General features: G+C 50.9%; 1 protein-coding gene across 2 annotated transcripts in view; it reads left to right on the top strand.

The window, feature by feature from the left end:
* Nucleotides 1-20,160, top strand: part of PHF20L1 (PHD finger protein 20 like 1) — a 274,345-nt gene that overhangs the window by 27,767 nt on the left and 226,418 nt on the right. For both annotated transcript variants that reach the window (XM_063921261.1, XM_063921260.1), the window contains exon 2: nt 8,714-8,820. In XM_063921261.1, the coding sequence (XP_063777331.1) occupies nt 8,738-8,820 (83 nt within the window). In that variant the 5' untranslated portion in view covers nt 8,714-8,737. The remainder of the gene's footprint in view (nt 1-8,713; nt 8,821-20,160) is intronic.

The following is a 20,160-nucleotide window of genomic DNA, read 5'->3' as shown; positions in this document are numbered from 1 at the left end:
ATGACGGTATGGCTGGGAGAGAGAGGGAGAGCGATGACGGTATGGCTGGGAGAGAGAGAGAGGGAGAGCGATGACGGTATGGCTGGGAGAGAGAGAGAGGGAGAGCGATGACGGTATGGCTGGGAGAGAGAGGTGGAGAGCGATGACGGTATGGCTGGGAGAGAGAGGGGGAGAGAGATGACGGTATGGCTGGGAGAGAGAGGGAGAGCGATGACAGTATGGCTGGGAGAGAGAGGGAGAGAGATGACGGTATGGCTGGGAGAGAGAGAGGGAGAGCGATGACGGTATGGCTGGGAGAGAGGTGGAGAGCGATGACGGTATGGCTGGGAGAGAGAGGGGGAGAGAGATGACGGTATGGCTGGGAGAGAGAGGGAGAGCGGTGACGGTATGGCTGGGAGAGAGAGGGTGAGCCGTGACGGTATGGCTGGGAGAGAGGGAGAGGGAGAGCGATGACGGTATGGCTGGGAGAGAGAGCGATGACGGTATGGCTGGGAGAGAGAGGGGGAGAGCGATGACAGTATGGCTGGGAGAGAGAGGGGGAGAGCGATGACAGTATGGCTGGGAGAGAGGGAGAGCGATGACAGTATGGCTGGGAGAGAGAGGGAGAGCGATGACAGTATGGCTGGGAGAGAGAGGGAGAGCGATGACAGTATGGCTGGGAGAGAGAGGGAGAGCGATGACAGTATGGCTGGGAGAGAGAGGGAGAGCGATGACAGTATGGCTGGGAGAGAGAGGGGGGAGAGCGATGACGGTATGGCTGGGAGAGAGAGGGGGAGAGAGATGACGGTATGGCTGGGAGAGAGAGGGAGAGCGATGACGGTATGGCTGGGAGAGAGAGGGAGAGCGATGACGGTATGGCTGGGAGAGAGTGGGAGAGCGATGACAGTATGGCTGGGAGAGAGAGGGAGAGCGATGACAGTATGGCTGGGAGAGAGAGGGGGAGAGCGATGACGGTATGGCTGGGAGAGAGAGGGGGAGAGAGATGACGGTATGGCTGGGAGAGAGAGGGGGAGAGAGATGACGGTATGGCTGGGAGAGAGAGGGGGAGAGAGATGACGGTATGGCTGGGAGAGAGAGGGAGAGCGATGACGGTATGGCTGGGAGAGAGAGGGAGAGCGATGACGGTATGGCTGGGAGAGAGAGGGGGAGAGAGATGACGGTATGGCTGGGAGAGAGAGGGGGAGAGAGATGACGGTATGGCTGGGAGAGAGAGGGGGAGAGAGATGACGGTATGGCTGGGAGAGAGAGGGAGAGCGATGACGGTATGGCTGGGAGAGAGAGGGGGAGAGAGATGACGGTATGGCTGGGAGAGAGAGGGAGAGCGGTGACGGTATGGCTGGGAGAGAGAGGGTGAGCCGTGACGGTATGGCTGGGAGAGAGGGAGAGGGAGAGCGATGACGGTATGGCTGGGAGAGAGAGCGATGACGGTATGGCTGGGAGAGAGAGAGGGAGAGAGATGACAGTATGGCTGGGAGAGAGAGGGGGAGAGCGATGACAGTATGGCTGGGAGAGAGGGAGAGCGATGACAGTATGGCTGGGAGAGAGAGGGAGAGCGATGACAGTATGGCTGGGAGAGAGAGGGAGAGCGATGACAGTATGGCTGGGAGAGAGAGGGAGAGCGATGACAGTATGGCTGGGAGAGAGAGGGGGAGAGCGATGACGGTATGGCTGGGAGAGAGAGGGGGAGAGAGATGACGGTATGGCTGGGAGAGAGAGGGAGAGCGATGACGGTATGGCTGGGAGAGAGAGGGAGAGCGATGACAGTATGGCTGGGAGAGAGAGGGAGAGCGATGACAGTATGGCTGGGAGAGAGAGGGGGAGAGCGATGACGGTATGGCTGGGAGAGAGAGGGGGAGAGAGATGACGGTATGGCTGGGAGAGAGAGGGGGAGAGAGATGACGGTATGGCTGGGAGAGAGAGGGAGAGCGATGACGGTATGGCTGGGAGAGAGAGGGAGAGCGATGACGGTATGGCTGGGAGAGAGAGGGAGAGCGATGACAGTATGGCTGGGAGAGAGGGGGAGAGCGATGACGGTATGGCTGGGAGAGAGAGGGGGAGAGAGATGACGGTATGGCTGGGAGAGAGGGGGAGAGCGATGACAGTATGGCTGGGAGAGAGAGGGGGAGAGAGATGACGGTATGGCTGGGAGAGAGAGGGAGAGCGATGACGGTATGGCTGGGAGAGAGAGGGAGAGAGAGGGGGAGAGAGATGACGGTATGGCTGGGAGAGAGAGGGAGAGCGATGACGGTATGGCTGGGAGAGAGAGGGAGAGAGATGACGGTATGGCTGGGGGAGAGAGAGGGAGAGCGATGACGGTATGGCTGGAAGAGAGTGAGAGCGATGGCGGTATGGCTGGGGGAGAGAGGGAGAGCGATGACGGTATGGCTGGGAGAGAGAGAGGGAGAGCGATGACGGTATGGCTGGGAGAGAGAGAGGGAGAGCGATGACAGTATGGCTGGGAGAGAGAGAGGGAGAGCGATGACAGTATGGCTGGGAGAGAGAGAGGGAGAGCAATGGCGGTATGGCTGGAAGAGAGTGAGAGCGATGGCGGTATGGCTGGGGGAGAGAGGGAGAGCGATGACGGTATGGCTGGGAGAGAGAGAGGGAGAGCGATGACGGTATGGCTGGGAGAGAGAGAGGGAGAGCGATGACAGTATGGCTGGGAAAGAGAGGGAGAGCGATGACAGTATGGCTGGGAGAGAGAGGGTGAGCGGTGACCGTATGGCTGGGAAAGAGGAAGAGCGATGACGGTATGGCTGTAAGAGAGAGACGGTGAGCGATGACAGTATAGCTGGGAGAGAGAGATGACAGTATGGCTGGGAGAGAGGGAGAGAGATGACAGTATGGCTGGGAGAGAGATGACAGTATAGCTGGGAGGGAGTGAGATAACTGGCTGGGAGAGAGGGAGAGACGACAGTATGGCTGGGAAAGAGGGAGGGAGCCGACAGTATGGCTTGGAGAGAGCCGACAGTATGGCTGGGAGAGAGACGACGGTATGGCTGGGACACAGACGACAGTATGGCTGGGAAAGAGGGAGAGAGATGACAGTATAGCTGGGAGGGAGTGAGATAACTGGCTGGGAGAGAGGGAGAGACGACAGTATGGCTGGGAAAGAGGGAGGGAGCCGACAGTATGGCTTGGAGAGAGCCGACAGTATGGCTGGGAGAGAGACGACGGTATGGCTGGGACACAGACGACAGTATGGCTGGGAAAGAGGGAGAGAGATGACAGTATAGCTGGGAGGGAGTGAGATAACTGGCTGGGAGAGAGGGAGAGATGACAGTGGCTGGGAGGGAGAGAGACGACAGTATGGCTGGGAAAGAGGGAGGGAGCCGACAGTATGGCTTTGAGAGAGCCGACAGTATGGCTGGGAGAGAGACGACGGTATGGCTGGGACAGAGACGACAGTATGGCTGGGAGAGAGGGAGAGAGACGATAGTATGGCTTGGAGAGACGACAGTATGGCTGGGAAAGAGGGAGAGAGCCGACAGTATGGCTGGGAGAGAGCCGACAGTATGGCTGGGAGAGAGCCGACAGTATGGCTGGGAGAGAGCCGACAGTATGGCTGGGAGAGAGGGAGAGAGATGACAGTATGGCTGGGAAAGAGGGAGAGAGACGACAGTATGGCTTGGAGAGACGACAGTATGGCTGGGAAAGAGGGAGAGAGCCGACAGTATGGCTGGGAGAGAGCCGACAGTATGGCTGGGAGAGAGCCGACAGTATGGCTGGGAGAGAGCCGACAGTATGGCTGGGAGAGAGCCGACAGTATGGCTGGGAGAGAGCCGACAGTATGGCTGGGAGAGAGCCGACAGTATGGCTGGGAGAGAGCCGACAGTATGGCTGGGAGAGAGCCGACAGTATGGCTGGGAGAGAGCCGACAGTATGGCTGGGAGAGAACCGACAGTATGGCTGGGAGAGAGACGACCGTATGGCTGGGAGAGAGAACAGCATGGCTGGGACAGAGAAAGAGGAGGAGTGAGATAACTGGCTGGGAGAGAGGGAGAGAGACGACAGTATGGCTGGGAAAGAGGGAGAGAGCTGACAGTATGGCTTGGAGAGAGCCGACAGTATGGCTGGGAGAGAGGTAGAGAGACGACAATATGGCTGGGAATGAGGGAGAGAGCCGACAATATGGCTGGGAGAGAGCCGACAGCATGGCTGGGAGAGAGCCGACAGCATGGCTGGGAGAGAGCCGACAGCATGGCTGGGAGAGAGCCGACAGCATGGCTGGGAGAGAGCCGACAGCATGGCTGGTAGAGAGCCGACAGCATGGCTGGGAGAGAGGGAGAGAGACGACAGTATGGCTGGGAGAGAGGGAGAGAGACGACAGTATGGCTGGGAAAGAGGGAGAGAGACGACAGTATGGCTGGGAAAGAGGGAGAGAGACGACAGTATGGCTGGGAAAGAGGGAGAGAGACGACAGTATGGCTGGGAAAGAGGGAGAGAGACGACAGTATGGCTGGGGAAGAGGGAGAGAGACGACAGTATGGCTGGGAAAGAGGGAGAGAGACGACAGTATGGCTGGGAAAGAGGGAGAGAGACGACAGCATGGCTGGGAAAGAGGGAGAGAGACGACAGTATGGCTGGGAAAGGGAGAGAGACGACAGTATGGCTGGGAAAGAGGGAGAGAGCCGACAGCATGGCTGGGAGAGAGGGAGAGAGACGACAGTATGGCTGGGAAAGGGGGAGAGAGACGACAGTATGGCTGGGAAAGAGACGACAGTATGGCTGGGAGAGAGACGACAGTATGGCTGGGAGAGAGACGACAGTATGGCTGGGAGAGAGACGACAGTATGGCTGGGAGAGAGATGACAGCATGGCTGGGAGAGAGGGAGAGAGATGACAGCATGGCTGGGTGAGAGGGAGAGAGACGACAGTATGGCTGGGAGAGAGATGACAGTATTGCTGGGAGAGAGCCGACAGTATGGCTGGGAGAGAGACGACAGTGGTTGGAGGGAGAGAGACGACAGTATGGCTGGGAGAGAGGGAGATAGATGAAAGTATGGCTGGGAGAGAGACGACAGTATGACTGGGAGAGAGGGAGAGAGATGACAGTATTGCTGGGAGAGAGATGACAGTATGGCTGGGAGAGAGAGGGAGAGAGATGACAGTATTGCTGGGTGAGAGATGACAGTATGGCTGGGAGAGAGGGAGAGAGACGACAGCATGGCTGGGAGAGAGGGAGAGAGACGACAGTATTGCTGGGAGAGAGACGACAGTATGGCTGGGAGAGAGGGAGAGAGACGACAGCATGGCTGGGAGAGAGGGAGAGAGACAACAGTATGGCTGGGAGAGAGGGAGAGAGACGACAGTATGGCTGGGAGAGAGGGAGAGAGACGACAGTATGGCTGGGAGAGAGGGAGAGAGACGACAGCATGGCTGGGAGAGAGGGAGAGAGACGACAGTATGGCTGGGAGAGAGGGAGAGAGACGACAGCATGGCTGGGAGAGAGGGAGAGAGACGACAGTATGGCTGGGAGAGAGGGAGAGCGATCACAGTATGGCTGGGAGAGAGGGAGAGAGATGACAGCATGGCTGGGAGAGAGGGAGAGAGACGACAGTATGGCTGGGAGAGAGATGACCGTATTGCTGGGAGAGAGACGACAGCATGGCTGGGAGAGAGGGAGAGAGACGACAGCATGGCTGGGAGAGAGGGAGAGAGACGACAGCATGGCTGGGAGAGAGGGAGAGAGACGACAGCATGGCTGGGAGAGAGGGAGAGAGACGACAGTATGGCTGGGAGAGAGGGAGAGAGATGACAGCATGGCTGGGAGAGAGGGAGAGATACGACAGTATGGCTGGGAGAGAGGGAGAGAGACGACAGTATGGCTGGGAGAGAGGGATAGAGACGACAGTATGGCTGGGAGCGAGGGAGAGAGACGACAGTATGGCTGAGAGAGAGGGAGAGAGATGACAGCATGGCTGAGAGAGAGGGAGAGAGACGACAGTATGGCTGGGAGAGAGGGAGAGAGATGACAGTATTGCTGGGAGAGAGATGACAGTATGGCTGGGAGAGAGGGAGAGAGACGACAGTATGGCTGGGAGAGAGGGAGAGAGACGACAGTATGGCTGGGAGAGAGGGAGAGAGACGACAGTATGGCTGGGAGAGAGGGAGAGAACCGACAGTATGGCTGGGAGAGAGGGAGAGAGACGACAGTATGGCTGGGAGAGAGGGAGAGAGACGACAGTATGGCTGGGAGAGAGGGAGAGAGACGACAGTATGGCTGGGAGAGAGGGAGAGAGACGACAGTATGGCTGGGAGAGAGGGAGAGAGACGACAGTATTGCTGGGAGAGAGGGAGAGAGACGACAGTATTGCTGGGAGAGAGGGATAGAGACGACAGCATGGCTGGGAGAGAGGGATAGAGACGACAGCATGGCTGGGAGAGAGGGAGAGAGACGACAGCATGGCTGGGAGAGAGGGAGAGAGACGACAGTATGGCTGGGAGAGAGGGAGAGATACGACAGTATGGCTGGGAGAGAGGGAGAGAGACGACAGTATGGCTGGAAGAGAGGGAGAGAGACGACAGTATGGCTGGAAGAGAGGGAGAGAGACGACAGTATGGCTGGAAGAGAGGGAGAGAGACGACAGTATGGCTGGAAGAGAGGGAGAGAGACGACAGTATGGCTGGGAGAGAGGGAGAGAGACGACAGTATGGCTGGGAGAGAGGGAGAGAGATGACAGTATTGCTGGGAGAGAGCCGACAGTATGGCTGGGAGAGAGGGAGAGAGACGACAGTATGGCTGGGAGAGATGGAGAGAGATGACAGTATTGCTGGGAGAGAGCCGACAGTATGGCTGGGAGAGAGGGAGAGAGACGACAGTATGGCTGGGAGAGAGGGAGAGAGACGACAGTATGGCTGGGAGAGAGGGAGAGAGACGACAGTATGGCTGGGAGAGAGGTAGAGAGATGACAGTATTGCTGGGAGAGAGATGACAGTATAGCTGGGAGAGCGGGAGAGAGACGACAGTATGGCTGGGAGAGATGGAGAGAGATGACAGTATTGCTGGGAGAGAGCCGACAGTATGGCTGGGAGAGAGGGAGAGAGACGACAGTATGGCTGGGAGAGAGGGAGAGAGACGACAGTATGGCTGGGAGAGAGGTAGAGAGATGACAGTATTGCTGGGAGAGAGATGACAGTATAGCTGGGAGAGAGGGAGAGAGACGACAGTATGGCTGGGAGAGAGGGAGAGAGATGACAGTATTGCTGGGAGAGAGCCGACAGTATGGCTGGGAGAGAGGGAGAGAGACAACAGTATGGCTGGGAGAGAGGGAGAGAGACGACAGTATGGCTGGGAGAGAGGGAGAGAGACGACAGTATGGCTGGGAGAGAGGTAGAGAGATGACAGTATTGCTGGGAGAGAGATGACAGTATGGCTGGGAGAGAGGGAGAGAGACGACAGTATGGCTGGAGAAAGGGAGAGAGACGACAGTATGGCTGGGAGAGAGGTAGAGAGATGACAGTATTGCTGGGAGAGAGATGACAGTATAGCTGGGAGAGAGAGAGAGAGAGACGACAGTATGGCTGGGAGAGAGGGAGAGAGATGACAGTATTGCTGGGAGAGAGATGACAGTATGGCTGGGAGAGAGGGAGAAAGACGACAGTATGGCTGGGAGAGAGGGATAGAGATGACAGTATGGCTGGGAGAGAGACGACAGTATGGCTGGGAGAGAGACGACAGCATGGCTGGGAGAGAGGGAGAGAGACGACAGTATGGCTGGGAGAGAGGGAGAGCGACGACAGTATGGCTGGGAGAGAGGGAGAGAGATGACAGTATTGCTGGGAGAGAGATGACAGTATGGCTGGGAGAGAGGGAGAGAGACGACAGCATGGCTGGGATAGAGAAAGAGGCAACACAGAGGTAGGGAGAGAAAATGGCGCGCTGTGGAAGGCACGGCAGAGAAGAAAAGAGAGTCAATCGTGTTGGGATAGGATACAACAGGATGGCAGTATGTTGGAGTGAGGGGAAAACAACAGCATGGCGGGGAGGGGGTGCTTTTAGGGTATCATCCCGTTATCTCCTGTCATCCCTAATGTGATGATGGAGTGCGATACAGCATAGACAAACCTAAGATAGATGTCTGCTGCACTCTGTAAGAGCCCTTCCATGTGGCTTGAAAAAATTAAATAAAAAAATAATTGTTCTGGAGTGGCTCTGTAATAAACATTCCTGTATAACAGGCATGTCCAAACTGCGGCCCTCCAGCTGTTGTGAAACTACATATCCCAGCATGCCCTAAAACAGTTTTGCTGTCAGTAAATTCTAAAGCTGTGTCAGGGCATGCTGGGTTGTGTAGTTTCTCAATAGCTGAAGGGCCGCAGTTTGGACATGCCTGCTGTATAACAAGTGACCCCACTATATAGTCACCTGGTCAGATTAGGCCTAGAAATGTGAACAAAACCCAGTGACCCTTGTCAGGTGCTAAAGATCTATTCTAAACAATGTAGACTAACTTTGCTGAGAATCATTTCATCCTATCCATGACTTTTTCTGTCCACCTCGATAAGACTCTGGACAGGGAAAGGACCATCCTAAATGTCCAGGTGTCGTACGTTTAAATTGTATTCGGGATCTGTATATGTGTGTAGTAGTCTCCTACCAATATAAAGGTATGCGACTCAGCCTGTCTGCCTTTAGCAACTGTAAGATTGTGTATGACCTAATATATAGTGTCACATTGTTCCTTAAATACTAAATTGCATTTACTCACAGGTTTGTGGAAGATTAGAAGCTACAATGAGTAAGAAGCCTCCGATTCGGCCTGGAATCACGTTTGAGATCGGTGCACGGTTAGAAGCGCAGGACTACCTGCAGAAATGGTAAGTTCTTCTTTCTTATCGTCATGGAGATGCCACTGTTTTTTGTTAAGTAAAAACATATGGAATATTGCAAATGTTTCCTAATCTGCCAAATAATTAAAATATATTTAAAACACTCTTTCCCTGCACTGCCATCTCCTTCTCATTAAATGTGGTATCAGAACATCCCATAGTAACTACAGACAGGGACACTGCTGCAAACATGTCTGTGTGACCACGAAATCCAGGACTGGTCCCTTGGTTGACACTCTGTATTTCAGAACTCCTGAATAATGACAGTTTCCAGTGTAAGCCCTGTTTTTCCTTTGAAGGAACACTGTGTATTCAAATACGTATACCTTAATATGGAGTTGTCCCCCTCTTGCAGCTGTAACAGCTTCCGCTCTCCTTTGAAGGCTTTCCACAAGATTTCGGAGCGTTTCTGTGAGAATTTGTGACTATCTATTCTGTAGACCATTTATGAGGTCAGGCACGAATATTGGACGAGTAGGCCTGGCTCGCAATCTTCCCCCCCCCCCCCCCCCCCCCCCCCCGTTCATCTCAAAGGTGCTTGATGGGGTTGAGGTCAGGGCTCTGTGCGGGCCAGTCAAGTTCTTCCACACCGAACTCATCAAACCATGTCTTTATAGTCCTTGCTTTGTGCACTGTTCATGTTGGAATAGAAAAGGGCCTTCCGCAAACTGTTGCCACAAAGTTGGAAGCATAGCATTGTCCAAAATGTCTTGGTATGCTGAAGAACTAAGAATGCCCTTCACTGGAGATAAGAGGCCTACCCCAAACCCTGCAAAACAGCCCCTTACCATTATCCCTCCTCCACCAAACTTCACAATTGGCATAATGCAGTCAGGCATGTAACGTTCTCCCTTTGCCCGCCAAACCAAGACTCGCCCATGTGATCCGTCACTCCACAGAACACGTCTCCACTGCTCCACAGTCCAGTGTCTGTGTGCTTTACACCACTCCATCCAACGCTTGGCATTGGACTTTGTGATGTGAGGCTATCATGCAGCTGCTCGGCCATGGAAACCCATTCCATTAAGCTCCCGCTTCACAGTTTTTGTGTTTAAATTAATGCCAGTGGAAGTTCGGAACTCTCCAGCTGCGGAATCAGCAGAGCGTTTGCTACTTTTACGCACCATGCGTCTTACAGTCGTTGTCCCCGCTGTGTGATTTTACGTGGTCTTCCACTTTATGGCTGAGTTGATGTTGTTCCCGAACGTTTCCACTTTCTAATAATATCACTTACATTTGATCATGGAATATACAGCAGGGATGAAATTTCACAAGTGGTCTTATTGCAGAGGTGGCATCCTATCATAGCACCACGCTTGAAGTAACTAAGCTCTTCAGAACGACCCATTTTGTATCACAAATGTTAAAAATTGAGACTGAGTGGCTAGCTGCTTGATTTTATACACCTGTGGCAACGGGTCTGACTGAAACACCTGAATTCAATAATTAACAGGTGTGGCCAAATACTTCTGTCCAAACCACACTAGCCTACCTAACAACACCCCCACCCCAGAATGTAACAGGAGGTCTTGAGAAATCCAAAACCGTGAGAAACGGACCTCTCCCTTTAACGAACAGATTCCAGACATGGAATACAGTGTAAACAGATCAAAGGCATGTGGACAGGGTAAATAAGACAACAGTGTGTATCACATAAGCAGGTTTATCGATGAATTCTAATCATACTGTATGTTTAAGAAACATTTATACGCCATAGAACCACTGTGGTACAATCTATGTATTCTAGAATGTTTTTTACTGTGAGATCTATTTTGAGAGAATGGCTGAACATAAAATTATGATTGGGGTATCAAAATAACCAGGTAGATGTGCCAGCCGGAGAGAAAAATGAGAATGGGGCAATGGTTCGGGCGTTGCGGAGTGGTAAAGGTCCCATGTAAAGTCTGGGAGAAGCATGCGCGAGCAATGTAAACATTTTCTCTACTGCTAGATTCAGAATATCCACTTTCTATGTTTACCCTGTGAAGAGGATCATTGGGGGTCATTCCGAGTTGATCACTAGCTACATTCGTTCGCTGTGCAGCGATGAGGCAAAAAAAGGCTCTTCTGCGCATGCGGCAAAATGCGCACAACGCCAAGTAATCTTACAACGAACGATGTAGTTTCATACAGGCTCTAGCGAAGCTTTTCAGTCGCACTGCTGGCCGCAGAGTGATTGACATGAAGTGGGTGTTTCTGGGTGTCAACTGGCCGTTTTTAGGGAGTGTTCGAAAAAACGCAGGCGTGGCTGGCCGAACGCAGGGCGTGTTTGTGATGTCAAAACAGGAACTGAGCAGTCTGAAGTGATCGCAAGCGCTGAGTAGGTTTTGAGCTACTCTAAAACTGCACAAAAAAAATTATGCCGCTGCTCTGCGATCCTTTCGTTTGCACTTCTGCTAAGCTAAAATACACTCCCAGTGGGAGGCGGCAAAGCGTTTGCACGGCTGCTAAAAACTGCTAGCGAGCGAACAACTCGGAATGACCACCTTTGCCCTTCTCTACATATGGTGCTCAGTGCAGTGTCAGACTTAGTTGGCTGGGAATGTAATGGAGGGAAACACTTACAAATCAAATCCATGCCTGGTGATGGCCCTTTTAGATCAGGCGGCATCCTGCACCTTCGGCGATCTCAGAGGTTTTTTTTTTTAAAAGGGCAATCACAAAGCATGGTTTTAATTTGTAAGCGTTTCCCCCTTTAAAAAAATCATCTGTCTACATCCCGCACCTCTCGGACTCTATTACATCCTGCCGTGTATGTGCGTGGTGTTCTATGATCAGTCCTAAAGTAAGTAAATACTTTATTGCATGCAGAATATTTCCCCCATAGCAAATAAAAAAAACCCATAACTGCCCTACCTGAAGGTGTGAGTGATCAGTGGGTCGCAACTGTATGTCTCAGACAGGAAAATGAAGAGTATTTGCAACGCGAATCTCATTCCAACATTTAGAGCCAAACCAAGAGGTGTAGACTATCCCGCCCTGAGCCATTAACCACTAGACAGCCAACCGACATGGAGGCATTGACGGCAAACCTTAAAATCCCCAATTTGAACAGGATCTTGACACCCTGAAGTCTCAAACATCAGTGAAACCTTGAACCAATTGGGACTTCAGCACTTTGCTGATTTCGTTTTGCCTTATACCTGAGATGAAGAAGCAGAAGTGATTCCTCTCTTGATGCCAGCCATGAGAAGACATAAACCACACCTTAGCTGCGCTTGCATCCTGATTTTTCTGTGGGTTATTACGATCTAGACTCTCTGTCCTTGAATGTGAGCTCTGCAGAGCTTTATATTTTGATTGGGAAAATGTTGGCACCCAGACGAAGTATCACTTTGGTAGCTGTGGCCACGATAAGAAAGTTCTTCTGTCTCCGTCTCTCACCCATTACTTGAAGATCTTCTGAAACACCGTTGTGACTGAAGGTGAGAATGAAAGAGTACACGATCGAGATGAGTGCACTTCCGACACACATTCTACGACTGAAAAAAGGTGCAGTCGTGAATCCCGTCAGGTACCTGGACACAAGGAAAGGTTTAGTCTATTGCGCACGTATGATCGTAACATCATTTTTCCAAAATACAATTTCTGTGGAAGTTTTGTTCAGAGACCATGAGGGGCCGTTCCACACCTTGCCACGCATTTCGCTGACTCCAAGCAACAGAGCATTCCCTTTTACGTTCTAACTGATTCAATTTCTGATCATATTGCCCTTTGTGATGATGATGATGAATAAGAGTCAAGGACAGACACTCGCCGGAACATACCTGTCTTCTCACATATGGTATGCTCTACGTTGCCCTATGTCGAGCAAGATCAAAGGATTCTGTTGCAGTTAATATCACGTGCGAAGATGCACCTGGATTACCTGCCGCAAATGGATGGACTCAAAATATTGGGGGTAATTCAGCAAATTTGTTAGCTAATGGCCAAAACCAAGCTGCACTGCATGGGTGGGGGGGGGGCAGATGTAACATGTGCAGAGAGAGTTAGATTTGGGTGGGTTATATTGTTTCTGTGCAGGGTAAATACCGGCTGCTTTATTTTTACACTGCAGTTTAGATTTCAATTTGAACACATTCCACCCAAATCTAACTCTCTCTGCACATGTTACATCTGTCCCCCCTGCAGTGCACATGGTTTTGCCCAACTGCTAACTAATTTGCTGCTGCGATCAGATCTGAATTTCCCCCACAGTACGCTATACTGACCTCAGCCTAAGCATCGGGACCACTGTCTAAAGTCAGCGCCTGGACCTTGCGGTTGGATATTTCTGACGGATTTACAGCAGTGCCTGATTATGTTCTGGGCAATTACATGGGATCATTATTTGTCATTGTGCCCTGTTTTATTGTCAATAACACAGACTGTGCCCAACTTTAAGCTGACCACTATCAAGATTAGAGAACTTGTCATTTTAAAACAAGGTATCCTATATAATAAAAAGCTAACGCTGCACCTTTCCTTTATGGGGGGAAGCAAGTGTTGTGTACTCCAGCGGCCACTAGATGGCGCCAGCGCACAATTCAAGTGTTGCTCAGTTCGGGTGCGCACAGCCACCAGCGCTGACGTTACTGTTATGATGTTCCGTCATTTTGACGGGCTGGTAACTAGTTACATATAAACATGGTTATTTGAATCTGAAATGTTCTAGAATTATTATTATTATTATTATTATTAATCACAAAACAAGGAAGTTACAATAGTCTAGTTGGGAGATGACAGTTGAGTGGATGAGGGTCTTTGTTGCCTCAAGGGTGAGAAAGGGTCTTATCCTGGAGATATTATGAAGGTGGAAGCGACAAGTATGGGAAAGGACCTGAATGTTGGAATGGAAGGGGAGGGCAGAGTCGAGGGTCGCTCATAGACAGCGGACTTGTGGGCAGATGATATTGGGATGTTGTCGGTGGATAGTGAATTGGAGAGAGGGGATTAAAAGTTGCAATAAATACAATCTTGCCTACTCATGTAATTATAGGATTATAACAATAGCTTTAGTTTGAAGGTTCATGAGATATAGAGATAGATAGTTAGACATATATATATATATATATATATATATATATATATATATATCTACATATATCTACATATATATATACACACCATCACGGCTGAATACAGATCTAGGTTGTAAGAGCCGAAACGGCATTTTATGAGTCTCCGGTGCACACATTGGGGCAGATGTATCAACTTGGAGAAGGTAAAAGGAAGTGATGAACCAGTGATGAATTCAAGGTGATAAAGGCACCAGCCATTCAGCTCCAATATGTAAATTAACAGTTATGAGTTGACTGTCTGGTGCGTTTATCACCTTGCACTTATCACTGGTTTATCACTTCCTTATGTCTTCTCCAGGTTAATACATCTTCCCCACAATTCCACATATTGTAATTTCTGGTAGAGCCTCTTTACATGGCATTTTATTTACATCATGCTTGGTTACAGTGACCTTTTGGTAATGTTCTCGTGTCTCGCTTACATGGGTATTCGCTTTCTCTAACGTTTTTTGTGCACATCGTTCAGTGTTGAATTATTGCACAATTTGTTACAGCTTGTGCTGATTTCTGATGTATCAAAGATATTGGACCTGATCAGAGGTGAGCGCCACTCGGTGGTCATGTGACCGACGCCAGAATCCCGACATTAGTCTTCTCTCCAACTTTGTTTGGCCCACAGATACGTTGTTTCGTCCTACGTGAGAATGTTCCGTTATAGCTGCAGTTTTGTAAGTGCAATACACACATTTCTCTGACGTCCTAGTGGATGCTGGGAACTCCGTAAGGACCATGGGGAATAGCGGCTCCGCAGGAAACTGGGCACAAAAGTAAAGCTTTAGGACTACCTGGTGTGCACTGGCTCCTCCCCCTATGACCCTCCTCCAAGCCTCAGTTAGTTAGATTTTTGTGCCCGACCGAGAAGGGTGCACACTAGGGGCTCTCCTGAGCTTCTTAGTGAAAGTTTAGTTTTAGGTTTTTTATTTTCAGTGAGACCTGCTGGCAACAGGCTCACTGCATCGAGGGACTAAGGGGAGAAGAAGCGAACTCACCTGCGTGCAGAGTGGATTGGGCTTCTTAGGCTACTGGACACCATTAGCTCCAGAGAAACCGAACACAGGCCCAGCCTCGGAGTCCGGTCCCAGAGCCGCGCCGCCGGCCCCCTTACAGAGCCAGAAGCAAGAAGAGGTCCGGAAAATCGGCGGCAGAAGACATCCTGTCTTCACCAAGGTAGCGCACAGCACTGCAGCTGTGCGCCATTGCTCCTCAGCACACTTCACACTCCGGTCACTGAGGGTGCAGGGCGCTAGGGGGGGGGGCGCCCTGAGCAGCAATAAAAACACCTTGGCTGGCGAAAATACATCACCTATAGCCCCCAGGGCTATATGGATGAATTTTAACCCCTGCCAGATTCCACAGAAAAACGGGAGAAAAGGCCGCCGAGAAGGGGGCGGAGCCTATCTCCTCAGCACACTGGCGCCATTTTCTCTCACAGCTCAGTTGGAGGGAAGCTCCCTGGCTCTCCCCTGCAGTTACTACACTACAGAAAGGGGTTAAAAAAGAGAGGGGGGCACTAATTAGGCGCAGTATAACAATACAGCAGCTATAAGGGGAAAAACACTTATATAAGGTTATCCCTGTATATATATATATAGCGCTCTGGTGTGTGCTGGCATACTCTCCCTCTGTCTCCCCAAAGGGCTAGTGGGGTCCTGTCCTCTATCAGAGCATTCCCTGTGTGTGTGCTGTGTGTCGGTACGTTGTGTCGACATGTATGAGGAGGAAAATGATGTGGAGGCGGAGAAATTGCCTGTAACAGAGATGTCACCCCCTAGGGAGTCGACACCTGAGTGGATGAGCTTATGGAAGGAATATGTGACAGTGTCAGCTCTTTACAAAAGATTGATGACATGAGACAGCCGGCGACTCAGCCTGTACCTGTCCAGGTGTCTCAAAAGCCATCAGGGGCTCTAAAACGCCCGTTACCGCAGATGGCAGATACAGACGCCGACACGGATACTAACTCCAGTGTCGACGATTAAGAGACGAATGTGACTTCCAGTAGGGCCACACGTTACATGATTGAGGCTATGGAAAATGTTTTTACACATTTCTGATAATACCAGTACCACTAAAAAGGGTATTATGTTGGGTGAGAAAAAACTGCCTGTAGTTTTTCCTGCATCTGAGAAATTAAATGAAGTGTGTGATGATGCGTGGGTTTCCCCCGATAAAAACTGTTAATTCCTAAAAAAGTTATTGGCATCATACCCCTTTCCGCCAGAGGATAGGGCACGTTGGGAAACACCCCTTAGGGTGAATAAAGCGCTCACACGCTTGTCTAAACAGGTGGCACTACCGTCCCCGGATACGGCCGCCCTTAAGGAACCTGCTGATAGAAAGCAGTAAAATGTATATACACTCACACGGGTGTGATACTGCGACCATCAATCGCCTCAGCCTGGATGTGCAGTGCTGGGGTGGCTTGGTCGGATTCCCTGACTAACAATATTGATACCCTAGATAGGGACAATATATTACTGACTATAGAGCATTTAAAAGATGCATTTCTATATATGCGTGATGCACAGAGGGATATTTGCCGACTGGCATCAAGAGTAAGTGCGCTGTCCATTTCTGCCAGAAGAGGGTTATGGACAAGACAGTGGTCAGGTGATGCTGATTCCAAAAGGCATATGGAGGTATCGCCTTATAAAAGGGAGGAGTTATTTGGGGTAGGTCTAACAGACCTGGTGGCCACGGCAACGGCTGGGAAATCCACATTTTTACCCCAGGTAGCCTCTCAACATAAGAAGTCCTTTGGGCCCCATAAGGGCAAGCGGGCAAAAGGCTCCTCATTTCTGCCCTGTGGCAGAGGGAGAGGAAAAAGGCTGCAGCAAACAGCCAGTTCCCAGGAACAGAAGCCCTCTCCCGTTTTCTGCAAAGTCCTCAGCATGACGCTGGGGCTTTGCAAGCGGACTCAGGCACGGTGGGGGCCCGTCTCAAAAATTTCAGCGTGCAGTGGGCTCACTCACAGGTGGACCCCTGGATCCTTCAGGTGGTATCTCAGGGGTACAAATTGGAATTCGAGACGTCTCCCCTTCGCCGTTTCCTAAAGTCTGCTCTACCGACGTCTCCCTCCGACAGGGAGGCGGTATGGGAAGCCATTCACAAGCTGTATTCCCAGCAGGTGATAATCAAGGTACCCCTCCTACAACAGGGAAAGGGGTATTATTCCACGCTATTTGTGGTACCGAAGCCAGACGGCTCGGTGAGACCTAATTTAAATCTGAAATCCTTGAACACTTAAATAAAAAGGTTCAAATTCAAGATGGAGTCACTCAGAGCGGTGATTGCAAACCTGGAAGAAGGGGATTTTATGGTGTCTCTGGACATCAAGGATGCTTATCTCCATGTCCCAATTTACCCTTCTCACCAAGGGTACCTCAGGTTTGTGGTACAGAACTGTCACTATCAGTTTCAGACGCTGCCGTTTGGTTTGTCCACGGCACCCCGGGTCTTTACCAAAGTAATGGCCGAAATGATGATACTCCTTCGAAGGAAGGGAGTTTTAATTATCCCTTACTTGGACGATCTCCGGATAAGGGCAAGATCCAGGGAACAGTTGGTAGTCGGGGTAGCACTATCTCAAGTAGTGTTGCGGCAGCACGGTTGGATTCTTAATATTCCAAAATCGCAGCTGATCCCGACGACACGTCTTCTATTCCTAAGGATGATCCTGGACACAGTCCAGAAAAAGGTGTTTCTCCAGGAGGAGAAAGCCAGGGAGTTATCCGAACTAGTCAGAAACCTCCTAAAACCAGGCCAAGTGTCAGTGCATCAGTGCACAAGGGTCCTGGGAAAAATGGTGGCTTCCTATGAAGCAATTCCATACGGCAGATTCCACGCAAGAACTTTCCAGTGGGACCTGCTGGAAAAATGGTCCGGATCGCATCTTCAGATGCATCAGCGGATAACCCTGTCACCAAAGACAAGGGTGTCTCTCCTGTGGTGGTTGCAGAGTGCTCATCTTCTAGAGGGCGCAGATTCGGCATTCAGGACTGGGTCCTGGTGACCACGGATGCCAGCCTGCGAGGCGGGGGAGCAGTCACACAGGGAAGACATTTCCAGGGCTTGTGGTCAAGCCTGGAGACATCACTTCACATAAATATCTTGGAGCTAAGGGCCATTTACAATGCCCTAAGCCTAGCAAGACCTCTGCTTCAAGGTCAGCCGGTGCTGATCCAGTCGGACAACATCACGGCAGTCGCCCACGTAGACAGACAGGGCGGCACAAGAAGCAGGAGGGCAATGGCAGAAGCTGCAAGGATTTTTCGCTGGGCGAAAAATCATGTGATAGCATTGTCAGCAGTGTTCATTCCGGGAGTGGACAACTGGGAAACAGACTTCCTCAGCAGAAGTCTTCCACATGATTGTAAACCGTTGGGAAAAACCAAAGGTGCACATGATGGCGTCCCGCCTAAACAAAAAATTGGACAGGTATTGCGCCAGGTCAAGGGACCCTCAGGCAATAGCTGTGGAAGCTCTGGTAACACCGTGGGTGTACCAGTCAGTGTATGTGTTCCCTCCTCTTCCTCTCTTACCAAAAGTACTGAGAATTATAAGACGGAGGGGAGTAAGAACTATACTCTTGGCTCCGGATTGGCCAAGAAGGACTTGGTACCCGGAACTTCAAGAGATGCTCACGGAGGACCCGTGGCCTCTACCTCTAAGAAGGGACCTGCTCTATCAAGGACCCTGTCTATTCCAAGACTTACCGCGGCTGCGTTTGACGGCAGGGCGGTTGAACGCCGGATCCTGAAGGAAAAAGGCATTCCGGATGAAGTCATCCCTACCCTGATCAAAGCCAGGAAGGATGTAACCGCAAAGCATTATCACCGCATTTGGCGAAAATATGTTGCGTGGTGCGAGGCCAGTAAGGCCCCGATGGAGGAATTTCAACTGGGTCGATTCCTGCATTTCCTGCAAACAGGAGTGTCTATGGGCCTAAAATTGGGGTCCATTAAGGTTCAAATTTCGGCCCTGTCAATTTTCTTCCAGAAAGAACTAGCTTCAGTTCCTGAAGTTCAGACGTTTGTAAAAGGGGTACTGCATATACAGCCTCCTTTTTGTGCCTCCAGTGGCACCTTGGGATCTCAATGTAGTTTTGGGGTTCCTAAAGTCACAATGGTTTGAACCACTTGAATCTGTGGAGTTAAAATATCTCACATGGAAAGTGGTCATGCTGTTGGCCCTGGCCTCGGCCAGGCGCGTGTCAGAATTGGCGGCTTTATCCTGTAAAAGCCCTTATCTGATCTTCCATTCAGGCAGGGCGGAATTGAGGACTCGTCCTCATTTTCTCCCTAAGGTGGTTTCAGCGTTTCATCTGAACCAACCTATTGTGGTACCTGCGGCTACTAGTGACTTGGAGGACTCCAAGTTGTTGGACATAGTCAGGGCCCTGAAAATATATGTTTCCAGGACGGCTGGAGTCAGAAAATCTGACTCGCTGTTTATCCTGTATGCACCCAACAAGTTGGGTGCTCCTGCTTTTCCATCAATAGTTTTTATTGTGCAGGAAAAAATATAACATTTATGGGGTACAAAACAAAATGATAGGGGAATATAACACCATACAATTCAATGGGAGGTATGAGAGGAACTTAATGGGTTAGGGGGGGAGATGGGGAGAGGGGGGGGAGGAGGGAGCATCCAGACATAGGGAGGAGGTTAGTTCAACAGCATTGAGCATGAGGGAGGCAACATGTACATAGTCGAGATTATCAGCAACACGGAAAATCATAGGAGTCATTGGTATCTATTAGATTATAGAGAATAGGGGAACGTCCCGGGAAGCTCGATAGAGAGCGGAAATGGGGTAAGGTAGGTTATAGATGGGCGTCTCGTCTATACTTTTCTTGGTATGGGGAGGGGTGACCTCTTCTCCAGGATAAGCAGGGGAACATTGTTGCCTCTAGAGGGGGTTAGGCTGTTCCGTTAAGCTAAAGGGGGAGGAGGTATCAGTAGCTGGTTTTTGAAAGTATTGAGAACCATCTTTTGAGGACACGAAGAGGTGCCATGGGGACCACTTTGTTTTGTGGGGGGGTGAACTAGTGGATGGAGGGTTGTACTCTGTTTCCATGAGGAAGTGATGGTTTATCTTTTGGATAGCCTTATGCAGGGTGGGTGGTGAGGCCTGTTTCCACATCTGAGCTAGGTTGGCCCGAGCGGCTATTAAGATATGGCCTAGAACGTATCTGGCTGAAGGTGGAACTGTGGGGGGGAATATATGGAACAGTGCGACAATCGGGTCAGGTGTAATATTGATGGA

The sequence above is a fragment of the Pseudophryne corroboree genome, chromosome 5 (genome assembly GCF_028390025.1).
Source record: "Pseudophryne corroboree isolate aPseCor3 chromosome 5, aPseCor3.hap2, whole genome shotgun sequence".
NCBI lineage: Eukaryota > Metazoa > Chordata > Amphibia > Anura > Myobatrachidae > Pseudophryne > Pseudophryne corroboree.
This window is presented reverse-complemented; position numbering and strand designations above follow the sequence as displayed.